We start from the raw sequence: 20,282 nt of genomic DNA on the forward strand, positions 1-20,282 counted from the left end.
TATTGACATTTAGACTATTGAGACCCAACAAGCTTTGTAAAAACAAAATGAGTTAATTCCACAGGAGCTCCCTTGTCTTGAGTGACAATTTTAAATTTAGTCCCAACTATCGTTTTTGTCATTTAACATCCCAGACTATTATTTTTTAGACACTTTTAGTCACTCTTATGACTTTTCTTATTTTTAGTAAGGATATTTTTGTCTCTTCATATTTTTCTTTTGTTATTTTTTCCGGTTTCAACCGGTTTAATTGGTAAGGACTTTACTAAAAATCGGTTAAAAAATATGATTACTAAAAATCAAAGGTTACCTAAATTTCTATACCAATTAAACTTATTGAAACTAGAAAAATAACAATTGAAAAATATGAAAAGACAAAAATGCATTTACTAAAAATAGAAAAAGTCATTAGAAGGACTAAAAGTATCCAAAAAATAATAATAATGGATGTTAAATGACAAAAACGATAGTCTGAGACTAAATTTGAAATTGTCACCAAAGACAATGAACATGTGGAATTAACTAAAAGAAAAAAAGAAGTTGTTAATTGGAGGGACGTCAAACATGTGAAGCCCAAAATGGAGAAATGAAGAAGCAAGGCTTACTCCTCTAATAAAGAAGCAAGGCTAGGGCTTCATTACTATTAGTGAAGCCATTTTTAAGTTATCGCTAAAAATTATGATTACATTGTAACAAAGTACGTGGTTGAATGCGTACAATAATATCTGCAAAACAAAAGCATTTCCTATAAAATATTTTGTACAATATCTACATAATCAAGTCCTTTTTAGACCTTTTCGTATATTGATTTGTTAGTTAAGCAATGTCGTATTATTGCGGCTGACATTGGAAACGTGTATGTTCACCATGTCAAGAAGTCAGTAAATCATGTAGTTCATGTGTTAGTCAATAGTTATGTTGTGCATTCGTATGCACCATGCATGGTGCATACGGATGCCAAAACGACGTCGTTTTATTAAAAAACGCGCGTCTCCCATTTAAAAAAAAATCAGGTTCGATTCCCAGCAATAACATTATATTGTTCATTCATTCTGGAATTTTAGTTCATAGATTATGGAATTATAGTTCATCGATTATGGAATTATAGTTCATCGATTATGAAATTGTAGTTCATCGATTCTGAAATTTTAGTTTATAGATTATGGAATTTTAGTTCATTCATTCTGGAATTTTTAGTTCATAGATTAGATTATGGAATTATAGTTCATCGATTATGGAATTTTAGTTCATATGTTGTTGCTGGGAATCGAACCTGATTTTTTTTTAAAGGGGAGACGCGCGTTTTATTAAAACGACGTCGTTTTTGCATCCGTATGCACCATGCATGGTGCATACGGATGCACAGCATAATTTGCCTATGTTAGTACAGACAACTGATTCTCCGTCTGTCCAAGAGTCGTGATTATCTATTCCACCGGCCCAAATCTTCCACTTGGTTGATTATTAATGCAATTATGTCTTTCCTTCAAAAGTCCTCTACAAGACAAAATATGTATGTTTCTTCAACATTTAGGTCCACTCAATTTATTATAATATATATCTATATATATCTTGTTGCCGGCACTCCAGTCTCTATCTGATCTGACATTGGTGACATATTACCAACCTTTAGCAATAATTTTAGTTATGTTCCACATAGACGACTGAGGATGCATGTCCCACAAATTCAACCAAACTCAAATTCTTAATAATTCTAAACTTAATTAATGTATGTATACACTAGTCATGGATATTATATTGCAAAATTAAAACAACATTAATTATATTATATTGCAGCTATCTATGATTTCCATTCCTAATTAATATAATCAACGTACGCCAGCGATTTTCCTCTTATGCAGAACAAAGTCATAGAGCTTCAAAGGGTCTACAAGGGAGCTGGAGATACTCTCATTTTGCAGGCACCTTTTAACCCATTCAATCAACTTTGGGCATTCTGCTTCAATGCTCAAATTCACTTCTTTCTCAAAAGCAAGAAACCATGTATAGTATGTAACCAAAACCAAATCCAAGAACCCAATGCTTTCCCCTCCAAAATACAGCTTTTCCCCTAGCTCCCTCTCCAACACCTTTAGGTTATCTACCTGCTCTTCTTTAATGGCCTTTTCATCTCTTGTTTTAAACACCCATGCTTTCAAACACTCATAGATCTACATACATATATATATAAGAGATCAAGAAAAAAAAAACAGTGATTAGAGAGTTTGAAGGATAATATATATGTACCTTTTTGTCAATGAAATCAGCCCAGAACCTAGCTTGAGCTCTCTTGTAAGGATCTGAAGGCAACAATAATGGAGACTTGTGGTTCCAGACCTCATCAATGTACTCAAGAATAATGAGGGATTCGCAGATGGGTTTTCCATTGTGGATGAGAACAGGGATCTTCTTGTGAACCGGGTTCATTTCCTGCAGGAGTAGTGAGCTTTGGTTCTCCATGTCTTCCTCTTTGAATTCATAGTGAACCCCTTTGAGAGAAAGTGCCATTCTTGGCCTCATTGTAAACACATTCACGTAAGAACTCAATACAACAACCTCATCATCATCATCACTACCCATCTTTGTTTTGTACGTGTTTCAATTCAGTGATTTAGAGGAGATATCAGATCGAGTAATATATATAATTAAGCTAAGATAAGATCAGAAATATAGAGATCAGATGATGATGATGAGTAATGTTTCAATTATTGAGAAGTGCAGTAATCGGATTTGTAGGGATAATATATGCGGGCCCCCACTACACCACTTTAAGCCGGCCTTAGGATTAAAAGGAGGTAATGGAAACATCTGTGGGGACTGATTACTTTTTGGCAGAGCTTATTTAGAAGCTTATAGCTTATTTTAAGCTACTAATAAGCTATAAGCTCTGTTTGGTAATGTTCCCAAATAAGCTCCTAACTTAAAATAAGAGCTTATTTTGGAACGCGTTTCAAAATAAGTTCCTAGGTTCCTAACTTTTTTTCCATCTTTATCTTTATTATTTTAAAGAAATGACATAATTTACTCTTCTCAATTAAAACCCTTTTCTCTTCTCCTTTATCCGTAACTTTCACCGCAAATATTATTATTATTATTATTATTATTATTATTATTATTGTTATTATTATTATTATTATGAGATTTGCGACAATATTGCAACTTCATTATGAGATGCTAGATCATGATTATGCTAATACTTTTATTTCAAAATGTTAATTTTTTTAAAGACAAAATGTTAAATTTTAATATGTAAACAAACTAATTTAAATTTTATGAAGATGTCCTTTTTAGTTTTTTTACATTTATCAGCTTATCAAAAAGCTAATTTTACCAAACACTTTCAATCATAACAGCTAGCTTAACAACTCTTCAGTTTTCAGCTCTGAGCTTATAGCTTTTCAACTTTTAGCTCTTTTTCAGCTTTCAGCTCCTAGCTTATAGCTTTTCAGCTAAGTTTGCCAAACAGAGCCTAAAAGGAGGTAATGGAAACATCTGTGGGGACTGATTACTTTTTTTTTTGGCTTAATTAATAATAGAGTTTTATAATTCAATAATTAATTTTATCAAATATTTTAATTTCAATTAATTTAATTTATTAGCTACTAACTTATTAATTTTTAACTTTCAGTTAGACGTACCAAACCGAGCTTAGAAAAAGAGAGTGGATGCCAAAGAAAGATTCCAAAAATATGTTGTGAGTAAATATTTTTCATCTTTTTTTATCATACTAGATTTTCTTGTTAATTTCATTTTTCTTTAAATAGCTAACACTAAAAAAAATGACTTTTTTTTCCATGTTTTCAAATCATACTAACTTTTTTTTTTTAATTCTACTGACCCTGTTATGATGTAGTATCTGTTCATAGTTACTTTCTCAACCGAATACAAAGAATCAATATTGTTCAAACTCATGACCTCCCATTTGAGAGAATCACTCCATATCACTGGACCACAAGATCATTGGCAATCAAACTGATCTTAAATTCAAAGAAAACTGATAATATCAATTTAAAAATCCATGGCTATTGCAGAAGGATTCATATCCTGCTGGGAAACACGAAACAAGATACTACATCATAACAGGGTCAGTTAGACGTGCCAAACAGAGCTTAGAAAAAGAGAGTGAGTGGATGCAAAAGAAAGATTCCAAAAATATGTTGTGAGTAAATATTTTTCATCTTTTTTATCATAATAGATTTTCTTGTTAATTTCATTTTTCTTTAAATAGCTAAACACTATAAAAAAAAAAAAAATGACTTCGTTTTTTCCATGTTTTCAAATCATACTAACCTTTTTTTAGTATTACTGACCCTGTTAGGATGTAATATCTAATCATAACTACTTTCTCAACCTACTGAAGCACAAAGAATCAATATTGTTCAAACTTATGACCTCCCATTTGAAAGAGTCACTACATATATCACTTCACTAGACCACAAGATCATAGGCAATCAAACTGATCTTAAATTCAAAGAAAACTGATAATATGAATTTAAAAATCCATGGCTATATTGCAGAAGGATTCATATCCTGCTGGGAAACACGAAACAATATCACACGATTGTACATTATTGGACCAATGGATTTTGCATACAACATTAAATTTTCAATTATTGCCAACCCTTTCCCACAGCTGCAGAGTGAACTCATAGAGCTTCAAAGGGTCTGCAAGAGAGGTGGAAACACTCTCATTTTGCAGGCATCTTTTCCCCCATTCACTCAACTTTGGAATTTCTGCCTCCAACCTAAACTCTGCATCTTTCTCAAAAGCCAGCAGCCAGGTATAGTATGAAACCAGAGCCAAATCCAAGAACCCAATCCTCTCCCCTCCATAATATGCCTCTTCCCCTAACTCCCCTTCCAACACCTTCAGATTCTCCACCAGTTCTTCTTTAATGTCCTTTGCATCTTTCCTTTTAAACAGCCATGCTCCTAAACACTCATAGATCTGAATACATAAATACCCAAAACAATTTATTCATCAAAATGGTGAAGAAATGAAATGTTAGGATCAAACATGAAATTTGGAAGCTAAGCATGTTAATGTTAAATAGTTGGATTGCATATTAATGATTATATGATCAACACTAAAAGCCTAAGCTGATAGTTTGATTGCACATTACACCTGCAACACGTACGTGGGCGCGACAACCCATGACTTTTGGTCTGGCTCTATACCAAATTGAAGCATGTGTTCAAGCCTAAACTGATAGTTGGATTGCACATTAATGGTTATATGGTCAACAGCTAACAGTAATTACATATACATACCTTTTTGTCAATGAAATCGGCCCAGAACCTAGCTTGAGCTCTCTTGTAAGGATCGGAAGGCAACAATGGAAACTTGTCCTTCCAGACCTCATCGATGTACTCGAGAATTATGAGAGACTCGCAAATGGGTTTTCCGTTGTGAATGAGAACAGGGACCTTCTTGTGAACTGGGTTCATCTCCAGCAAGAGTGGGCTTTTGTTCCTCAAATCTTCCACTTTGGATTGGTAGTGAATCCCTTTGAGAGCGAGAGCCATTTTTGGCCTCATCGCGAACATACTCACGTATGTATTCAATAGAACAACCTCATCATCGCCATCACTAGCCATCTTTGTGTTTCAATTTAGAGATTGAGGAGAGAGTAAGATAAAAGGAGATTTGATAATATATAGATATAGATGATATTTCTTGGGTAAAGTCGACTGGTTGGCTGCTAGTGGGTAGTTGGTAGATAGGCACAAGGTCTACTTCGTCCTCCTCACCTTATTTCCAAATTCCAATAGATAAAACAGAAATACTCTGTTGGACAAATGTGCCCCCCTCTTGTTTTTAATTAATTTTATTATCTCTATTTATTTGTTGAGTTAATATCCAATTTAATCATTGATTATAATGATTTTTTTGATTTAGTTCTAAACGACTTGTTGTGCTTAATTAAATCATCAATTTCGATGATTTTACCCAATTGAGTTTTCGACTGTTAGAATCAATAACTAAATAAAAAAAAAATTATTATAGTCAATGACTAAATTAAGTAAAATTACTATAGTCGAATATTAATTTAGGTCAAACTAATATAGTTAAAGACTAAATTGAGTGTTAATAAATGTGAAATTACCAAACTATCTTATCCGTCTTATCTTTATCTCCTCCTAAGATGGATTCACCACCTAAGAATTGAAGAGTGATTCTAGGATACATATTTGCTCCAATTTCGGATTCCACCTCGACTTCAGCTCCGATGTCCTCTCCTCAACCCCTGTCACAAAACAACCAATAGTCACACTAATTACTCAACATCTAAAGCAAGAGAGCTTAATTATAACTTTCAATTAACCCATGGATGGTGAGGGAGGAGTTGAAGTCATGTTGGCATTGATTAGAATTGGAAGACTTCAAAAACATACCAATGGTGGGTGCGGTTAATTAGAACTTATAATTAAGTTGTTTTAGTTTAGATTTTGTATAATTAGTATAATTATTGGTTGTTTTGCAACATGGGTTGATGAGAGGACACTGAAGTCGAAGTCAAGAAGGAATTTGGAATCGGAATAGATACGTATTGTGGAATCTCTCTTCAATTCTGAGGTAGTGAATCCGTTCCAAAAGGCGATAAGGTGAATAATGATCAGGCTTGAATAGGACAGAGCAGTGGGTGACAAATTTTCTCTTATCATTTTAGCCATTAAAATTTTTTGGCTTCTTTCTCATCGATAATTTGACCTGAGAGCTTCTTCCCAAACGTGTCTCAATCATTCAATGCATGCGGTCTAGGGGAGGACTATAATTATATTACTACATTTCCCAATATTAAAATTGCACTTTACTTCTTTAATATAGAAAGATAGTTTGGGAACAATATTACTACCTTTGCCCCACACCCCCCCCCCCCCCCCCCCCCAAAAAAAAAAAAAAAAAAAAAAGTTGTCCTCTTTGACTGAAGAGCATTACTCCGCAATATAATGTATTGACTATTGGGAAGTTAAAATTGCACTTTACTTCTTTAATTATTGTGCATTTGATCTTTTATTTATAAAATCAACACATTTGTTTCATTAATTATCTCATCACTTAATTAGTTAATTATAAAGTTTGGTTACTTAATTATCTATTTGTAGATATAATCTTTCAACTTATAATGCAATTAAATTTCATTTTTAACCCAAGAACATGAAAAATTGCTGTTCTACTATTGGTTAAATGATAACAAAGGAAAACAGAAGAAAAAATATTATGCAAAATTACAAGAACATCTAGCATTAATGTTCGCTTAAACGAATAGTTATTTGCTCTACAAGTTTTTTTTTAAAAAAAAAGAATTCATATCAACAACTCATGAAATAATTAAGGACCACTTTTCAACACCCAAAGTAATTAAAGAACTAAAAGTGTGATTTTTTTTTCTAATGTGTTTAATTAGAAAAAAAAATTCACTTTTAGTCTCACGACTATTGTAACAATACTGCATTTAGTCACTTTTAGGGTGTGTTTGGTTGGTGGGTTTTGTCCATGAGAATGGATATGAAAGTGATTGTTGTTGTTTGGTTGATAAGTTTTTAGAACACTACTATGAGTCTCGAATACCGCATCAATTGAAAAACCCATATCCAAATACAATAAGGGTTTCATTTCATTATTCATTCTCAAGCACTACTACTATTAGTAACCATTTCCATTCCACTATACTACCAAACATGTTAAATACTTTCACCAAAACCCATTACTATTACCAAGTATTTGATACTCATTCTGATTCCGATTTCTATATACGAACCAAACACACCCTTAATTTGACCATATTTTGTCCTATTACTTTGTTGGCATTACACATTTGGTTCTCCTCCTCAAGAATAATTGGACAGTTTTAATCTTTTATTCCTACACACAAAAAAAAAAATCTCATAAATGACATAATAGAGGATACAATATAGAAAAAAATAAATTTTTAAAAAAGCCTATCATATTATTGTTTATTGTATCATTTATGAGCATTTTTTCAACAAGAAAAGAAAATTAAGATGGTAAAAGATCAAATTACCACAGAAATTAACGTTAACTTAATAAAAATTATAATAGGGGACCAAAAAAAAAAAAAAAAAAAATGAGGGTGTTTGGTAATTAGCCTTTTCTCATAACTAAATGGTCCTAATTAGGTGAAATGTAAAACATGTTTCCCTACTAGCTTATTGAATTGATAAATTTGTCACTGAAAAGCCTTAACATCTCTACACTCTCACATATGCTTCTCTCATTGTCGTTGTGATAGAAGCCATCTAGGACAAAATCCATTTTTGTAATGAGATCTTTTGCAACAAACCAAAAATCATTTTCTTCTTTTCTCAAATTTATTGTTCTTTATGCTACATCTCTTTCTTTGGATTTCTTCTTCTTTCCATTCCCCTAAGTATATAAATTCGTGCACAAATAGCATATTTTCACTCAAATAATTTATTTTTTTCATAAATTATGACGATGTATTATAACTTTAAATATTTTAATATAAAATATAATTATAAATATTATTTTATTACACAATAATATCCATTATATTTAATTTTGAGAATTATCATATTCTTCTTACATATGCTTAATTAATGCATCACAAAGTACATAATATGCTTATTTATGTATCTTTATCTTTGATTTGCCTTGTTCCTTGGAGATGCTCTAAGCAACGCCAATCCTTTCCCACATCTGCAGAGTAAAGTCATAGACCTTCAAAGGGTCTGCAAGAGAGGTGGACACACTCTCATTTTGCATGCATCTTTTGCCCCATTCACTCAACTTTGGAATTTCTGCATCCATGATCAACTCTACATCTTTCTCAAAAGTCAGCAGCCAAGTGTAGTATGAAACCAGAACCAAATCCAAGAACCCAATCCTCTCCCCTCCATAATATGCCTCTTCCCCTAACTCCCTTTCCAACACCTTCAGGTTCTCCACCAGTTCTTCTTTAATGTCCTTTGTATCTTTGGTTTTAAACAGCCATGCCCTTATACAGTCATAGATCTGAATACATAAATACCCAAAACAATTTATTGATCAAAATGGGAAAGAAATGAAATGTTAGGATCAAACGCTTACAGCTACGCTAGCTAGTAGTGAAAATGTAACTTTATTTCCCTGTCATCGTATTTTCTATAGGCAGGATGCTAGACTTGGTCCTTTTACCGGTCTCTACCCAACAATTCCCTTATACTTATCCGATATCACTTTTCTTTTTAGGTTCAAGCGCGTACCATTATGCCAATATTTAGCTATAGTTAATAGTGAAAGCGCAACTTTATAAACTGCCATCATATTTTCAAGAGGCAGGTGCTGGACTTATTTCTTTATAAACTGCCATCATATTTTCAAGAGGCTCAAGAGGCAGGGTGCTGGACTTATTTCTTTATAAACTGTCATCATATTTTCAAGAGGCTAGGTGTTGGACTTACCCTTATCCGGCCGGTTCTACTACATGTACTTCCAAATTAAATTCCCTCACTTTTACTCTATGACATGGATCCTAGAAACTAACCTCCAGCGATCCGGGCTGCTGCAGAGATTACACCAGTATTTTGCCTCTCACTTTGCTCAGCTCGATCTCTCTAGATGGTGTATGAGGTATAGTGTGAGCAGGACTAGTGACCTTATATAACAATTGGCCATCATTATGGTTGTATGTCTTTAGATCTCCTAAACCCTAACTAGACTCCTAATTATAATGGTAGTTTAGCTATTAGGTTATTAGTGTTGCACCACATATCAAATACTTAATATTATCTAACTTATCCTAATGTTATAATAATGATATAACAGGAAAACGTTACAGTAATTACATATACCTTTTTGTCAATGAAATCAGCCCAGAACCTAGCTTGAGCTCTCTTGTAAGGATCCGAAGGCAACAATGGAAACTTGTCCTTCCAGACCTCATCGATGTACTCCAGAATGATGAGAGACTCGCAGACGGGTTTTCCGTTGTGAATGAGAACAGGGACCTTCTTGTGAACCGGGTTCATCTCCAGCAAGAGTGAGCTTTTGTTCCTCAAGTCTTCCTCTTTGGATTCGTAGTGAACCCCTTTGAGAGCGAGCGCCATTTTTGGCCTCATCGCGAACATGCTCACGTGTAAATCCAATATAACAACCTTATCATCACCATCACTAGCCATCTTTGTGTTTCAATTTAGAGATTGAGGAGAGACTAAGATAACATATATAGATGATATTTCTTGGGTTATGTCGACTGGATGGCTGCTAGTAGGTACTGGTGGATACTCGATAGCCACAAGTTGCAAACATTATTGTTTAGACCATGGTCCACGCAAGCCCTGTGGATCATGGTTCACATAAGTTGTGTGAATCATATTTTGTATAGTATAAAATAATAATATACATTCAATACAAAATAATGTACTTTTAGTATATTAAAAATGTATATATTGTATTCAGGGGATGTATATTATTTGTGTACTGAGTGTACATTATATTGTATAATGTATATTCAATACACAGATAATTATATTTAGTACATTAAAAATAATTTTTTGTTATGATCCATAAAGCACTGTGTACACCATAGTCCACACAATAATTTGCACACAAGTTGTGCTCTGTCCTCACCCAATCATTATTGCATGGACCATGGTCCACACAATTGTGTGGACCATAAATAAAAAATACATTTTTAATATACTAAGGATACATTATATATGTACATAAGGTACATCTTTTGAAAGTACATTTTTAATATATTAAGTGTTGGTGGATTCACCTTTCAAATGAAGCTACTAAAATAGAAGAAGTATGACTCAACGATTTTTACGTGGAAACCGAAAGGTGAAAACCGCGAGCCTTTTTGGGCGGTGTCAAGCCTAAAGACTTCACTATTTTATTGTGTATTATACATGAGGTATGGCTATTTTTTATACATAGACGGAGTATGCTACTATGCTTCTTTCTAGTCTTGAGTGGAGTATTCTTCATGTGGAAGAAGGGTGGAGTCTTCTCTTGTGTATGTTGGAGTCTTCTTAGGAGAGTGGTGTAGGAAGAATTTTCTAGTAAGGGGAAGAGTGGTTGTGGAAGATTGATATGACTTCCTAAGAGAGAATAGTAGGTGGTCTTCTTGGGAGAGTCCTCCCATGTGAAGATGAATGAGCTTCCTTTTTATAGCTAGTCAAGTTCAAGATTATGGCCCTGTTTGGTAAAAATTGACTTATAGGCCAATTTTGACTTATTTGACCATCATTAATTGTTTGATTTAGTTAAAATATCAATATAAATGTTTGGTTAATTAGCTTTTTGCAACTCTAAAAGGCTAAAATTCAAAAAGCTACTCCAAGCAACTTTTTCAATTAGTTTTTTGAAAAAAAAAATTATACCAAACAGCTATCAGCTAACAACTAATTTACCAAACACTTTTCTACAAATTACAATCAGCTAATGTTATCAACTATTTATACCCTCTAATTAACACGATTAGCTAACAACTAACAGCTATCAGCTAACAGTCATTTTACCAAATAGGACCTATAGCCGTTGGAGCATTTAGTAGGGAATTTACTGGTGGCTTTAGTTGGGTAGTAAATAGGAGTTTATGTGGGGGGTTATGGAAATTAGAAATAAGGAGGGTATTTAGTGGGTTTTGAATAGGGAAGTAAATGGGTGTTTTAATAGGTCTCTTTAATGCTAACGGCTACTTTAAGGCCGACCTACTACTCGTGTCGACCTCGCGCTCGCCCCGACCTTCGACTCGAGCCGACTACTTGTGTTGGCCTGGATCTATCTTTGGGCCTCTTTTTCTCTGCGCTTTGACCGTTTTCCCTTCTTGGGCCCTAAGCCTGTTGGGTCCACACCCCATCACTAAGGATACATTATTTTATATAATGTACCTTCAGTACAAAAATAATATACTTTTAATATATTAAAAATGTACCTGATATTCATGGTCCACACAATAATTTGCCGTCCGTCCTCACCACCTTATATCTCTCTTTCAAATATTTGAATATTATCTCTTTTTTTTTTTTCTAATTTATCATTTATTCCTTTTTTATTTTGCAATTAATTTTTCTAGAAATGAATTTGGAGCTTTTGGTCAAATTGGCATTTCCATTAACATTTCAAATGGGTGGTTATAGATTTTGAACTCATGTGGTAAGAGTTTAGATTTTGAGAAAGTATAGAATAGGTATACTTTATACAAAATCATGAATATTTTTTATTTTTTATTTATTTTTTATTTTTTATTTTTTTTTGGATTACTGCACCATCTTATCAAATGGCAAGGGGAAAGCTGCATAAGTCTAAGCAAGTGTCATTTTTTAGCCTAGTTTTATCATGTATATTTTCAAATTCTACTTCCTCACTTTTATTCTCTGAAGTGATAAATAACAATATGTTATTTTTATAATGTGAGACCTCAAAAAGTGTTTACATAACGAATTTAAGAGTAAAAAAATAAAAGTCTACATAATATTTACCATTTTAGCATCATCCCAAACATACTCCCCTATGTATTCAACACAACAACCTCATCATCACTTGGCACTCCATCTTTGTGTTCCAAATCAGAGATTTATAATGGAGGACTTATAAAGAAGACGAGAAAATTTCACTTTTGGTCTTATAACTATTGTGATATTGTTAATTGGAGTTCATGAGTTTTAAAACTATTAATTTGAATCCATAACTATGCTCATAATAGTGGAAGAATTTTGCCAATGACGTTGTGATCTAGTGGCATGACTACAAGAAGATCATGGGTTTGAATGTTGGTAAAGGCGATATTAACTCTTTGTGCTTCAACCTTCAGTAGGTTGAGAAAGTAGCTATGAACATATATTATATTGTAACCGTATGTAGTACTCAAAAAAAAAAAAAAAAAAAAAAAAAAAAAAAAAAAGGAATAAGGGGATGTTTGGTTCATGGAAAATGTTTTCCAAAAGGAAAACATTTTTCTTAAAGTGAAGGAAGATGTTGTTTTCTAGTGTTTGGTTCATGAAATTCATTTTCCATTGGAAAATGAATTCCTCAAATTTGAGGAAAACAAAATCCTTGGTTAGACCAAGGATTTTGTTTTCCATGGAAGATGAGAAGAAAAAGTGAATAAATTGCCTATTTTACCCTTGCTTTCTTTTTAAATTATATTACTTTTATTAATTTGTAGGGGCATATAGGTCTTTATACTCATTATTCCTTACAATTCAAAATCTAACCAAACAATAGAATTAGTATTCTCAATAATTCTTTTTCCACCAACCAAACAATGAAATTCAAATTCCTAGTAATTGTTTTTCCATGGAATTCCAATTCCACTTCCCTTAAAATATTTTTCGCGAACCAAACGAGCCCTAAGGCTCAAGTTAGCCATTTAATGAAAATACAATTGGGCCACTCAACAAAAAAAAAATGCAATTAGACTATTCAACATTGTAAAACCATGCAATTTGTTCTAAGTGACATCCAATGGCAGGTTACCAACAAGTAATTAATTAAAAAATTTAAAAAGAAATTAAAAATTATTTTAAAACAAAAGAAAAAAAAAAACGGCAACGACTTGCAAATCAGATCCGTGAGCGAAGACCACCGAATTAGATCCATGGAGATTGTCTTGTCTCCATGGATTGGAAGCGAGGCAAGGCTTCCCGACTACCCTTCTGACAACGGACGACGTTACGACCACGAGTAGCGACGGCGACCAAACTCGGAGAAACACGACGACGAAACTTTGAGTGTTCTGAAAATCATCGATTGGATGGCATTGCGACGGCGGACGATGGGCGACGACTGCGAGGCAAATGGAGACAGCGTCAGCAATAAGATGTTCGTCAGATCTTTAGCTTAGCTCAGGGTGGTAGCGTTGATATTGCAGTGTTTTGGGTGGGAGAGAAGAATAAGAGTTCGATGGTGGCGAAGCAAGAGTTCGATGGTGGCGAAGCAATAATGCTATCTTTTTTTAGTGGCGGAGCAGCCGCCAATGCTATCTCTCGTCTCCAAATCTATGACGATCGGAGAGTCGAAGAGTAAGAAACCTTTTTTTTTTAAACTAATTACCTATTGGTAACCTCACTTGAGACTCCAAATCTATGACAATCGGAGAGTCGAAGAGTAAGAAACCTTTTTTTAAAAAAACTAATTACCTATTGGTAACCTCACTCGAGACAAATTGCATGAAGGGTCTAAATGCACTTTCTTTAGATGAGTGGCTCAATGCATTTTCATGGTTAATAATCAAAGTCACAATTCACAAAGTATTAATATTAGAGCATCTGATTTCAATTTCTAATTTGAACAATTTCAATTTCAATTTCTAATTTGAATAATTTAAGGTTATTTTGCTAAAAACAACGTCTACTGAACAAAATAACCCATTTATAAAAAATAAAAAATAAAAAATAAAAAAATAAAAAATCAACAGCCTAAATATCTACCTAGGCCGCCTAGTCTGTCATGACCTAGTCAGTGCCTAAACTGCCTAGAACCGTGATTCTATCAAAATTCTAGGCAGCCGGTCACCACTGCCTAGTCGTGATTTTTGCAATATTGGTTACAACATCACCGTGTTCTGCAACTTTATACCTCAATTATTCTATAGAGAATTTATTAATTTAATAGGAATATTGCCACTTTTCCTTCCTGATTCTATTTTCTAATGTTTCCAGAGGATGTGTACCTAATCATCATCAAACACATATTTCAACTTTTCACAATATATAGATAACCAAAATGCAGAGGGAAATGTGACAGAAAATTTTTATTTAAAAGGAATTTCAAACTGCATGATAATTAAAACCCATTCTAAACAATTTCCAGTTTAAAATCAGTTCTTCAAATACCAACAAGCACCAGGAGTAATGAATTTCTGAGCACAAGATTTGAAAGCCCTCTCTGACCTTTATAAACTTAGAATATAGAGTTCCCAGAACCCCAACCCCATTAAAAGGCAAGATAAGAAGATATATAAACAGATATGCAGAACTCAAATAAATAAATAACTAAATAAATGACAAGATACTATCAAAAGCAAGGTTAGCTAGTAGGGTAATTGATATTTACCCAGGTAAAAAAGATTTGGAAAACTAAACACCAAAGAATGGGAATATATCTTTATCATTCTTCCAGAGTACCAACATGTCCTGTCCTCAGCTATATTATCGTACATACCTGGATCACTCAAGAACAAGAAGAACAAGAACATCTTCAAAAGTTCTGGGTTCATCAATCTTCCCACTTTAAATAATTCAAGTCAGTCATAAGACAGTAATAACAATCTGGATACACAAGATCAACATATGGTATGCTAATTGTATGGAGGCTAAGGCATTCATGTGGAATTTCCAGCAACGCAGTATAGTACATTCAGACAAAACGAAACAAAAGGAGAACTAAGAAAAAAAAGTGATAAAATCTTAATAATTTTGCAAAGGTACTGAATTCTACAGGTTCTTCAACAGTTAATATAGAAAACCCCAAGCTGTTTAGACAACGCAGAAATTCCACATATAAATAGCTATAAAGATTGAAAATCAAAATCAGACCGACATCCTGCAATTAGAGAAGCCAAAACTGCTATAAAACAACAATGAGCAATAATTGATTTAAAGTTCACATCACAACAAAATTTCTCAAATCAGGGCAAAGTGAGTCTACTCACTGGCTCTTCTTAGTTCTCTTGCTCTTCAGTTTGGTTGGCACTTCTTTCAACTTCATCCCAACCACATTCTTTCTTTTTCCTGATTCATCATCAGACTTTATAGATGACTTAATTTTCTTCTGTTTCTTGTCCTCTTTGTTCTCCCCCTTTCTCACTTTCTTACTCCCTTTTTCACCACTCAAATCACTCCCTTTCTGAGTTTTCCCCTTCTTCCCTTTCTTAGCAGGAACCAAATCATCACCTTTGCTCATCTCATTCTCTTTTTCATCACTTTCTTCTTCCACATTTCCCTTAACAATGGCAAAATCCCTATTCTTTTCAGTCTCATTCTCACCATCTTCATTGTCACTAGACAATTCACTTCCACCCGTTTCAACATCCATATATCGAACTTCATGAAGCCTCCCTTTCCTCTTTTTCCTGCCCACCTCCTCAGTTTTCCCACTATCCTTAGCCTCAGGAAAATCATCACTTGATTCCTTGCTGCCAATCCCTCTCTCCACATCCTTAGCCCCCATAATTTTCAGCTTCATATCCGGCAATCCTTGATACAAAGGCAAGGCCACAGAACCGGATAATCTCAAGTGCAAGCTCCTCACACCACCCCATTTTTTGGGAACATACTCCACAACTCCATTGATGGCCTCCACCACATTGTCAACAATCTCTCCACTCTCCATTGCCCGCTTCCCAACCTTCATCACACTACAAGTCCCAGTCCGCAGGAAAAACAAGCCGGACCCGCACGCCCTCTCTATCTGCTCCTTCCAGTTCTTCTTTGTCAAGTCCACGGGCAAAGGCAACTTCCTCTTCTTGAAGAAGTGCTTCCCCAGAAGCTTAGGGAGGAAGTGGACAATCCTCTTGTCCACCAAGAACACATCGTACGAATCGCAGAGCTTCCTCTTTGCCTCAAAAGGCTTATAATCTGTCTTCAACTTGGAGAGTTTCAGGACTTTGCTAACGGATATATCCTGCGATTTTATTACCTTCTTCGCGTCCTTGGAGGTGAGATTGGAGTTGGACCTATCGTCGATGATAAGACAACACTCGGAGGAGGCTTGGTCGTGTAAGGCGTGTGGGAGGGCGATTCGGAAGGGGTTGACGCGGGCCTTGGGAGGGATTTTCTTGAGAGTGATGTTGAGGTAGACGAATTCGTCATCTGGGAGTAGCTGGGGCGCCTGCTCCTTCGATTGTGCGTCTTTCCATTTCAGTAGGGCGTTGACGGCTCTTTCTACGATGTCTCTGCTAACTTTAGCGTCGGCGGCGCCGGCGGAGGCAGGTATTGCTGGAGTTTCTATAGCCATTGAGGGTCGGCGACGGTGAGCGGTAATTCGGAGGTTTTGAGAGAAGAGTGAGAAGGGTTTTAGCCTTTAGGTCAGAGATGAAGAAGGGAATAAGTAGACTTTGGGCTTTGGAGAAAATGGGCCGTATTGGGCCACGGCAAATTAGTTCGTGTACATCAAAATATTTGCAATTTATACCAAGTGGCTTGTGGTCACTGATATCCAGGGCAAATTATTCCGTATGCACCATGCATGGTGCATACGGATGCAAAAACGACGTCGTTTTAATAAAACGCGCGTCTCCCCTTAAAAAAAAAAATCAAGTTCGATTCCCAGCAACAACATATGAACTAAAATTCCATAATCGATGAACTATAATTCCATAATCTAATCTATGAACTAAAAATTCTAGAATGAATGAACTAAAATTCCATAATCTATAAACTAAAATTTCAGAATCGATGAACTACAATTTCATAATCGATGAACTATAATTCCATAATCAATGAACTATAATTCCATAATCTATGAACTAAAATTTCAGAATGAATGAACAATATAATGTTGTTGCTGGGAATCGAACCTGAATTTTTTTTAAAGGGAAGACGCGCGTTTTTTAATAAAACGACGTCGTTTTGAGATCCGTATGCACCATGCATGGTGCATGCGGATGCACAGCATAACGATTGGATATCCGGGAGGTCTAAGGTTTGAATAGGCGTAGTTATGTATGTGGGTATCTCCTTTCTTCTGTTAAAAAAAATATATATTTGCAATTTATACCATGTATCATGCTTCTTATTGCATGCAATTGTTATACCATTACCGTAGATCTAGGAATGACAATTTCAATTCGCTCCGTGAATATTCACTAAAATTTATCTTGTATGAATTGAATTTTTTGGGTAATAATTAATGGTGGGTTGGGTAAGTTTAAAAAAAATTAAACTCGCAGTGAATCGAGTTGAATTTTAATTTTATGTACAAAATCCATCTAGTACTCACATGCGACTCACCATGTGTATGTATTTGTGTGTATGTATAGTAAAATAAATACTAAGAGTAGTATGTAATTAATTATAAATTTTTGAAAACTTTTTAACATTAAATTTTTACTATTCTTAATTCTAAACTAATAAGTTTATTTTCAAAAATTTAATAATTTAGTTATTATATTTGAATATTTTTATTATTTTATGTTTTAATATAACTAGTGAATTTTATTACGGAGTATTTTATTATGTGTAAGTAATTTAAATATTATTGTAAAATTTTTAATAAGATAATAAGTTATGGGTACTTGTAGTGGGCATCCGCATCGGTGGAGAAGGGGTGAATTTTAAAAAAGTTCACCCGATGCAGGTTGGGGCTTGGGGGCGAATTATATTGTGTGTGCCCTGGCACAAATCCCGTTTTTGCTGTTAACTTCAAAAAGAAAATGTCATGTTTTGTATGTACAGAATTGTATAGTAGAATACACATAAACTCTTATGTTCAGATTTTATATGTGTATTATGTTAAAAGTTTATGTGTATTCTGTTAAGAGTTTACGTGTATTATGTTATGAGTTTACGTGTATTATGTCAAGAGTTTATGTGTATTATGTATTATGTTAGATTATGTGTATTCTGTTATGAGTTTATGTACATTCAAAATATAAGTTTTATCGTTTTTGAAGTTAACGGTAAAAATGAAAATCGAAATTTAAAAAAAATAAAATAAAATAAAATAAAAAACGAAACACAACCAAAACGATATTTTTATCAAGATGTACAATGCATTATGCGTCCTCGTGCACAATATAATTTGCCAGTTAATTGAAGTGATAAAGATTATGGAACGGTGATCCGGGAGTATATTCCAATGCATGGTCAAGAAGTCCTAGAAAATACGAGAATTGAAGTATGCAGGGCGGTATTAGAAGTTGCCACGCCTCTTCACCAGAACTATCCACAACCATCTCGATTATACCTTACCCAACCTACCAACAATATAATCCTCTTCTCTACGCTATTTATACCCTCCAACCATCTTAATTTCCCACTCATCTTCAATTCTCTGATACTCATATATATATATAAACCTACTTAATTAATTATATATACTTGTAGACGGAAATGGCAGGTGGTGAGGAGGTTGTGCTGTTGGATTCATACGTAAGCATGTTTGGGATGAGGGTAAAGGTAGCTTTAGCAGAGAAGGGGATCCAATACGTGCACAAGGAAGAGGACTTGAGGAATAAGAGTCCTCTTCTCCTGGAGATGAACCCGGTTCACAAGAAAATTCCAGTTCTGATTCATAATGGCAAACCGGTTTGCGAGTCACTCATCATTGTCCAGTATATTGATGAAATCTGGAAGGACAAGTCTCCCCTCTTGCCCTCTCACCCTTACAGCAGAGCTCAAGCTAGGTTCTGGGCTGATTTTATTGACAAAAAGGTATATATGTTAATACAAATTTTAATTTGTTCTCTTCCCAAGTGTTGCATGCTTCTCTCAAAAAAGTCGAATCCCCGTTCTGGCTGGACAGGGAGGATGTAAATCACAGTGATTCAATGTCACAATAGACAGAGTTAAATATTGGTCCCCACAAGTTAAGGGATCTGTCCATTTTGACCATAATCTCCAGTCCCCATATTACTGTCACCTCTTTCAAATATTATTTACTAAACTATTGAGTTAAGTCGGTGCAGACACCAAGTTTTCCATGCTGATGGGATTGTATGTATGTATATGTGTATGCAGATTTATGATTGTGGGAGGAGAATATGGGCAACAAAAGGGGAAGAGCAAGAAGCAGCCAAGAAAGAGTTGATAGATTGCCTAAAGCTATTGGAAGGGGAATTGGGAGATAAGTCCTTTTTTGGAGGGGAAAGCTTTGGGTTTGTGGATGTGGCTCTCATCCCATTCTACACTTGGTTCTATACTTATGAGAAACATGGGAATTTCAGCATAGAGGCACACTGCCCTAAGCTTGTAGGATGGGCCAAAAGGTGCATGCAGAAAGAGAGTGTCTCCAAATCCCTTGCTGATCCTCACAAAATTCATGACTTTGTCATCCAGATGAAGAAGAGGCTTGGCATTGACTAGCCACCCAGAACGTACAACTATAGACATACAATAAATAATATAATGAATCAATAAAATATATAATAAATTGATCAGTTATATATAGCAGATCAGAATGTTGTGCCATGTCTTTTGGCACATTGTTGTAGGTTTAATATGTAGCATGCATGTATGCTTCTCCACATTCAGGAAAATAAGCAAATGTTATAGTAGTGTTCTTCCCTCCACTAAAATATAAAGGGAAGTATACATATTCTGTTTTACTACTTAGCTTGCACTATAATGAGAATAAAGTTTGGTCCATA

At 34.5% G+C, this 20,282-nt stretch overlaps 5 protein-coding genes across 6 annotated transcripts; 1 reads left to right on the plus strand and 4 right to left on the minus strand.

The window, feature by feature from the left end:
- Positions 1 to 1,518: 1,518 nt before the first annotated feature.
- Positions 1,519 to 2,677, minus strand: LOC109150548 (glutathione S-transferase U19-like). Its single transcript, XM_019298481.1, has 2 exons — positions 2,248 to 2,677; positions 1,519 to 2,171 (listed from the first exon to the last, which is right to left on the minus strand). The coding sequence occupies exons 1-2, from the start codon at positions 2,578 to 2,580 to the stop codon at positions 1,830 to 1,832; spliced, it is 675 nt and encodes a 224-aa protein (XP_019154026.1). The 5' UTR covers positions 2,581 to 2,677; the 3' UTR covers positions 1,519 to 1,829.
- A 1,790-nt stretch (positions 2,678 to 4,467) lies between these two features.
- LOC109150549 (probable glutathione S-transferase parA) lies at positions 4,468 to 10,203 on the minus strand. 2 transcript variants are annotated; one of them, XM_019298482.1, is made up of 4 exons: positions 9,817 to 10,203; positions 8,656 to 8,998; positions 7,093 to 7,097; positions 4,468 to 4,588 (listed from the first exon to the last, which is right to left on the minus strand). In XM_019298482.1, the coding sequence occupies exons 1-2, from the start codon at positions 10,141 to 10,143 to the stop codon at positions 8,657 to 8,659; spliced, it is 669 nt and encodes a 222-aa protein (XP_019154027.1). In that variant the 5' UTR covers positions 10,144 to 10,203; the 3' UTR covers positions 4,468 to 4,588; positions 7,093 to 7,097; position 8,656. The 2 variants fall into 2 exon arrangements, with proteins under 2 accessions (XP_019154027.1, XP_019154028.1); XM_019298483.1 differs by lacking the exon at positions 7,093 to 7,097 and having other exon boundaries at positions 4,488 to 4,612; positions 8,657 to 8,998.
- LOC109150550 (probable glutathione S-transferase parA) lies at positions 4,488 to 5,712 on the minus strand. The gene is made up of 2 exons (XM_019298484.1): positions 5,272 to 5,712; positions 4,488 to 4,948 (listed from the first exon to the last, which is right to left on the minus strand). Exons 1-2 carry the CDS (start codon positions 5,596 to 5,598, stop codon positions 4,607 to 4,609), a joined length of 669 nt encoding a protein of 222 aa, XP_019154029.1. The 5' UTR covers positions 5,599 to 5,712; the 3' UTR covers positions 4,488 to 4,606.
- Positions 10,204 to 15,351: 5,148 nt separating the features above from the next.
- On the minus strand, positions 15,352 to 17,010 carry LOC109150547 (ribosomal L1 domain-containing protein 1-like). Its single transcript, XM_019298480.1, has one exon. The coding sequence runs from the start codon at positions 16,928 to 16,930 to the stop codon at positions 15,623 to 15,625; it is 1,308 nt and encodes a 435-aa protein (XP_019154025.1). The 5' UTR covers positions 16,931 to 17,010; the 3' UTR covers positions 15,352 to 15,622.
- Positions 17,011 to 18,949: 1,939 nt separating this feature from the next.
- On the plus strand, positions 18,950 to 20,282 carry LOC109150551 (probable glutathione S-transferase parC). Its single transcript, XM_019298485.1, has 2 exons — positions 18,950 to 19,347; positions 19,654 to 20,282. The coding sequence occupies exons 1-2, from the start codon at positions 19,027 to 19,029 to the stop codon at positions 19,996 to 19,998; spliced, it is 666 nt and encodes a 221-aa protein (XP_019154030.1). The 5' UTR covers positions 18,950 to 19,026; the 3' UTR covers positions 19,999 to 20,282.

This window comes from Ipomoea nil, unplaced genomic scaffold (genome assembly GCF_001879475.1).
Source record: "Ipomoea nil cultivar Tokyo-kokei standard unplaced genomic scaffold, Asagao_1.1 scaffold2279, whole genome shotgun sequence".
Classification (NCBI taxonomy): domain Eukaryota; kingdom Viridiplantae; phylum Streptophyta; class Magnoliopsida; order Solanales; family Convolvulaceae; genus Ipomoea; species Ipomoea nil.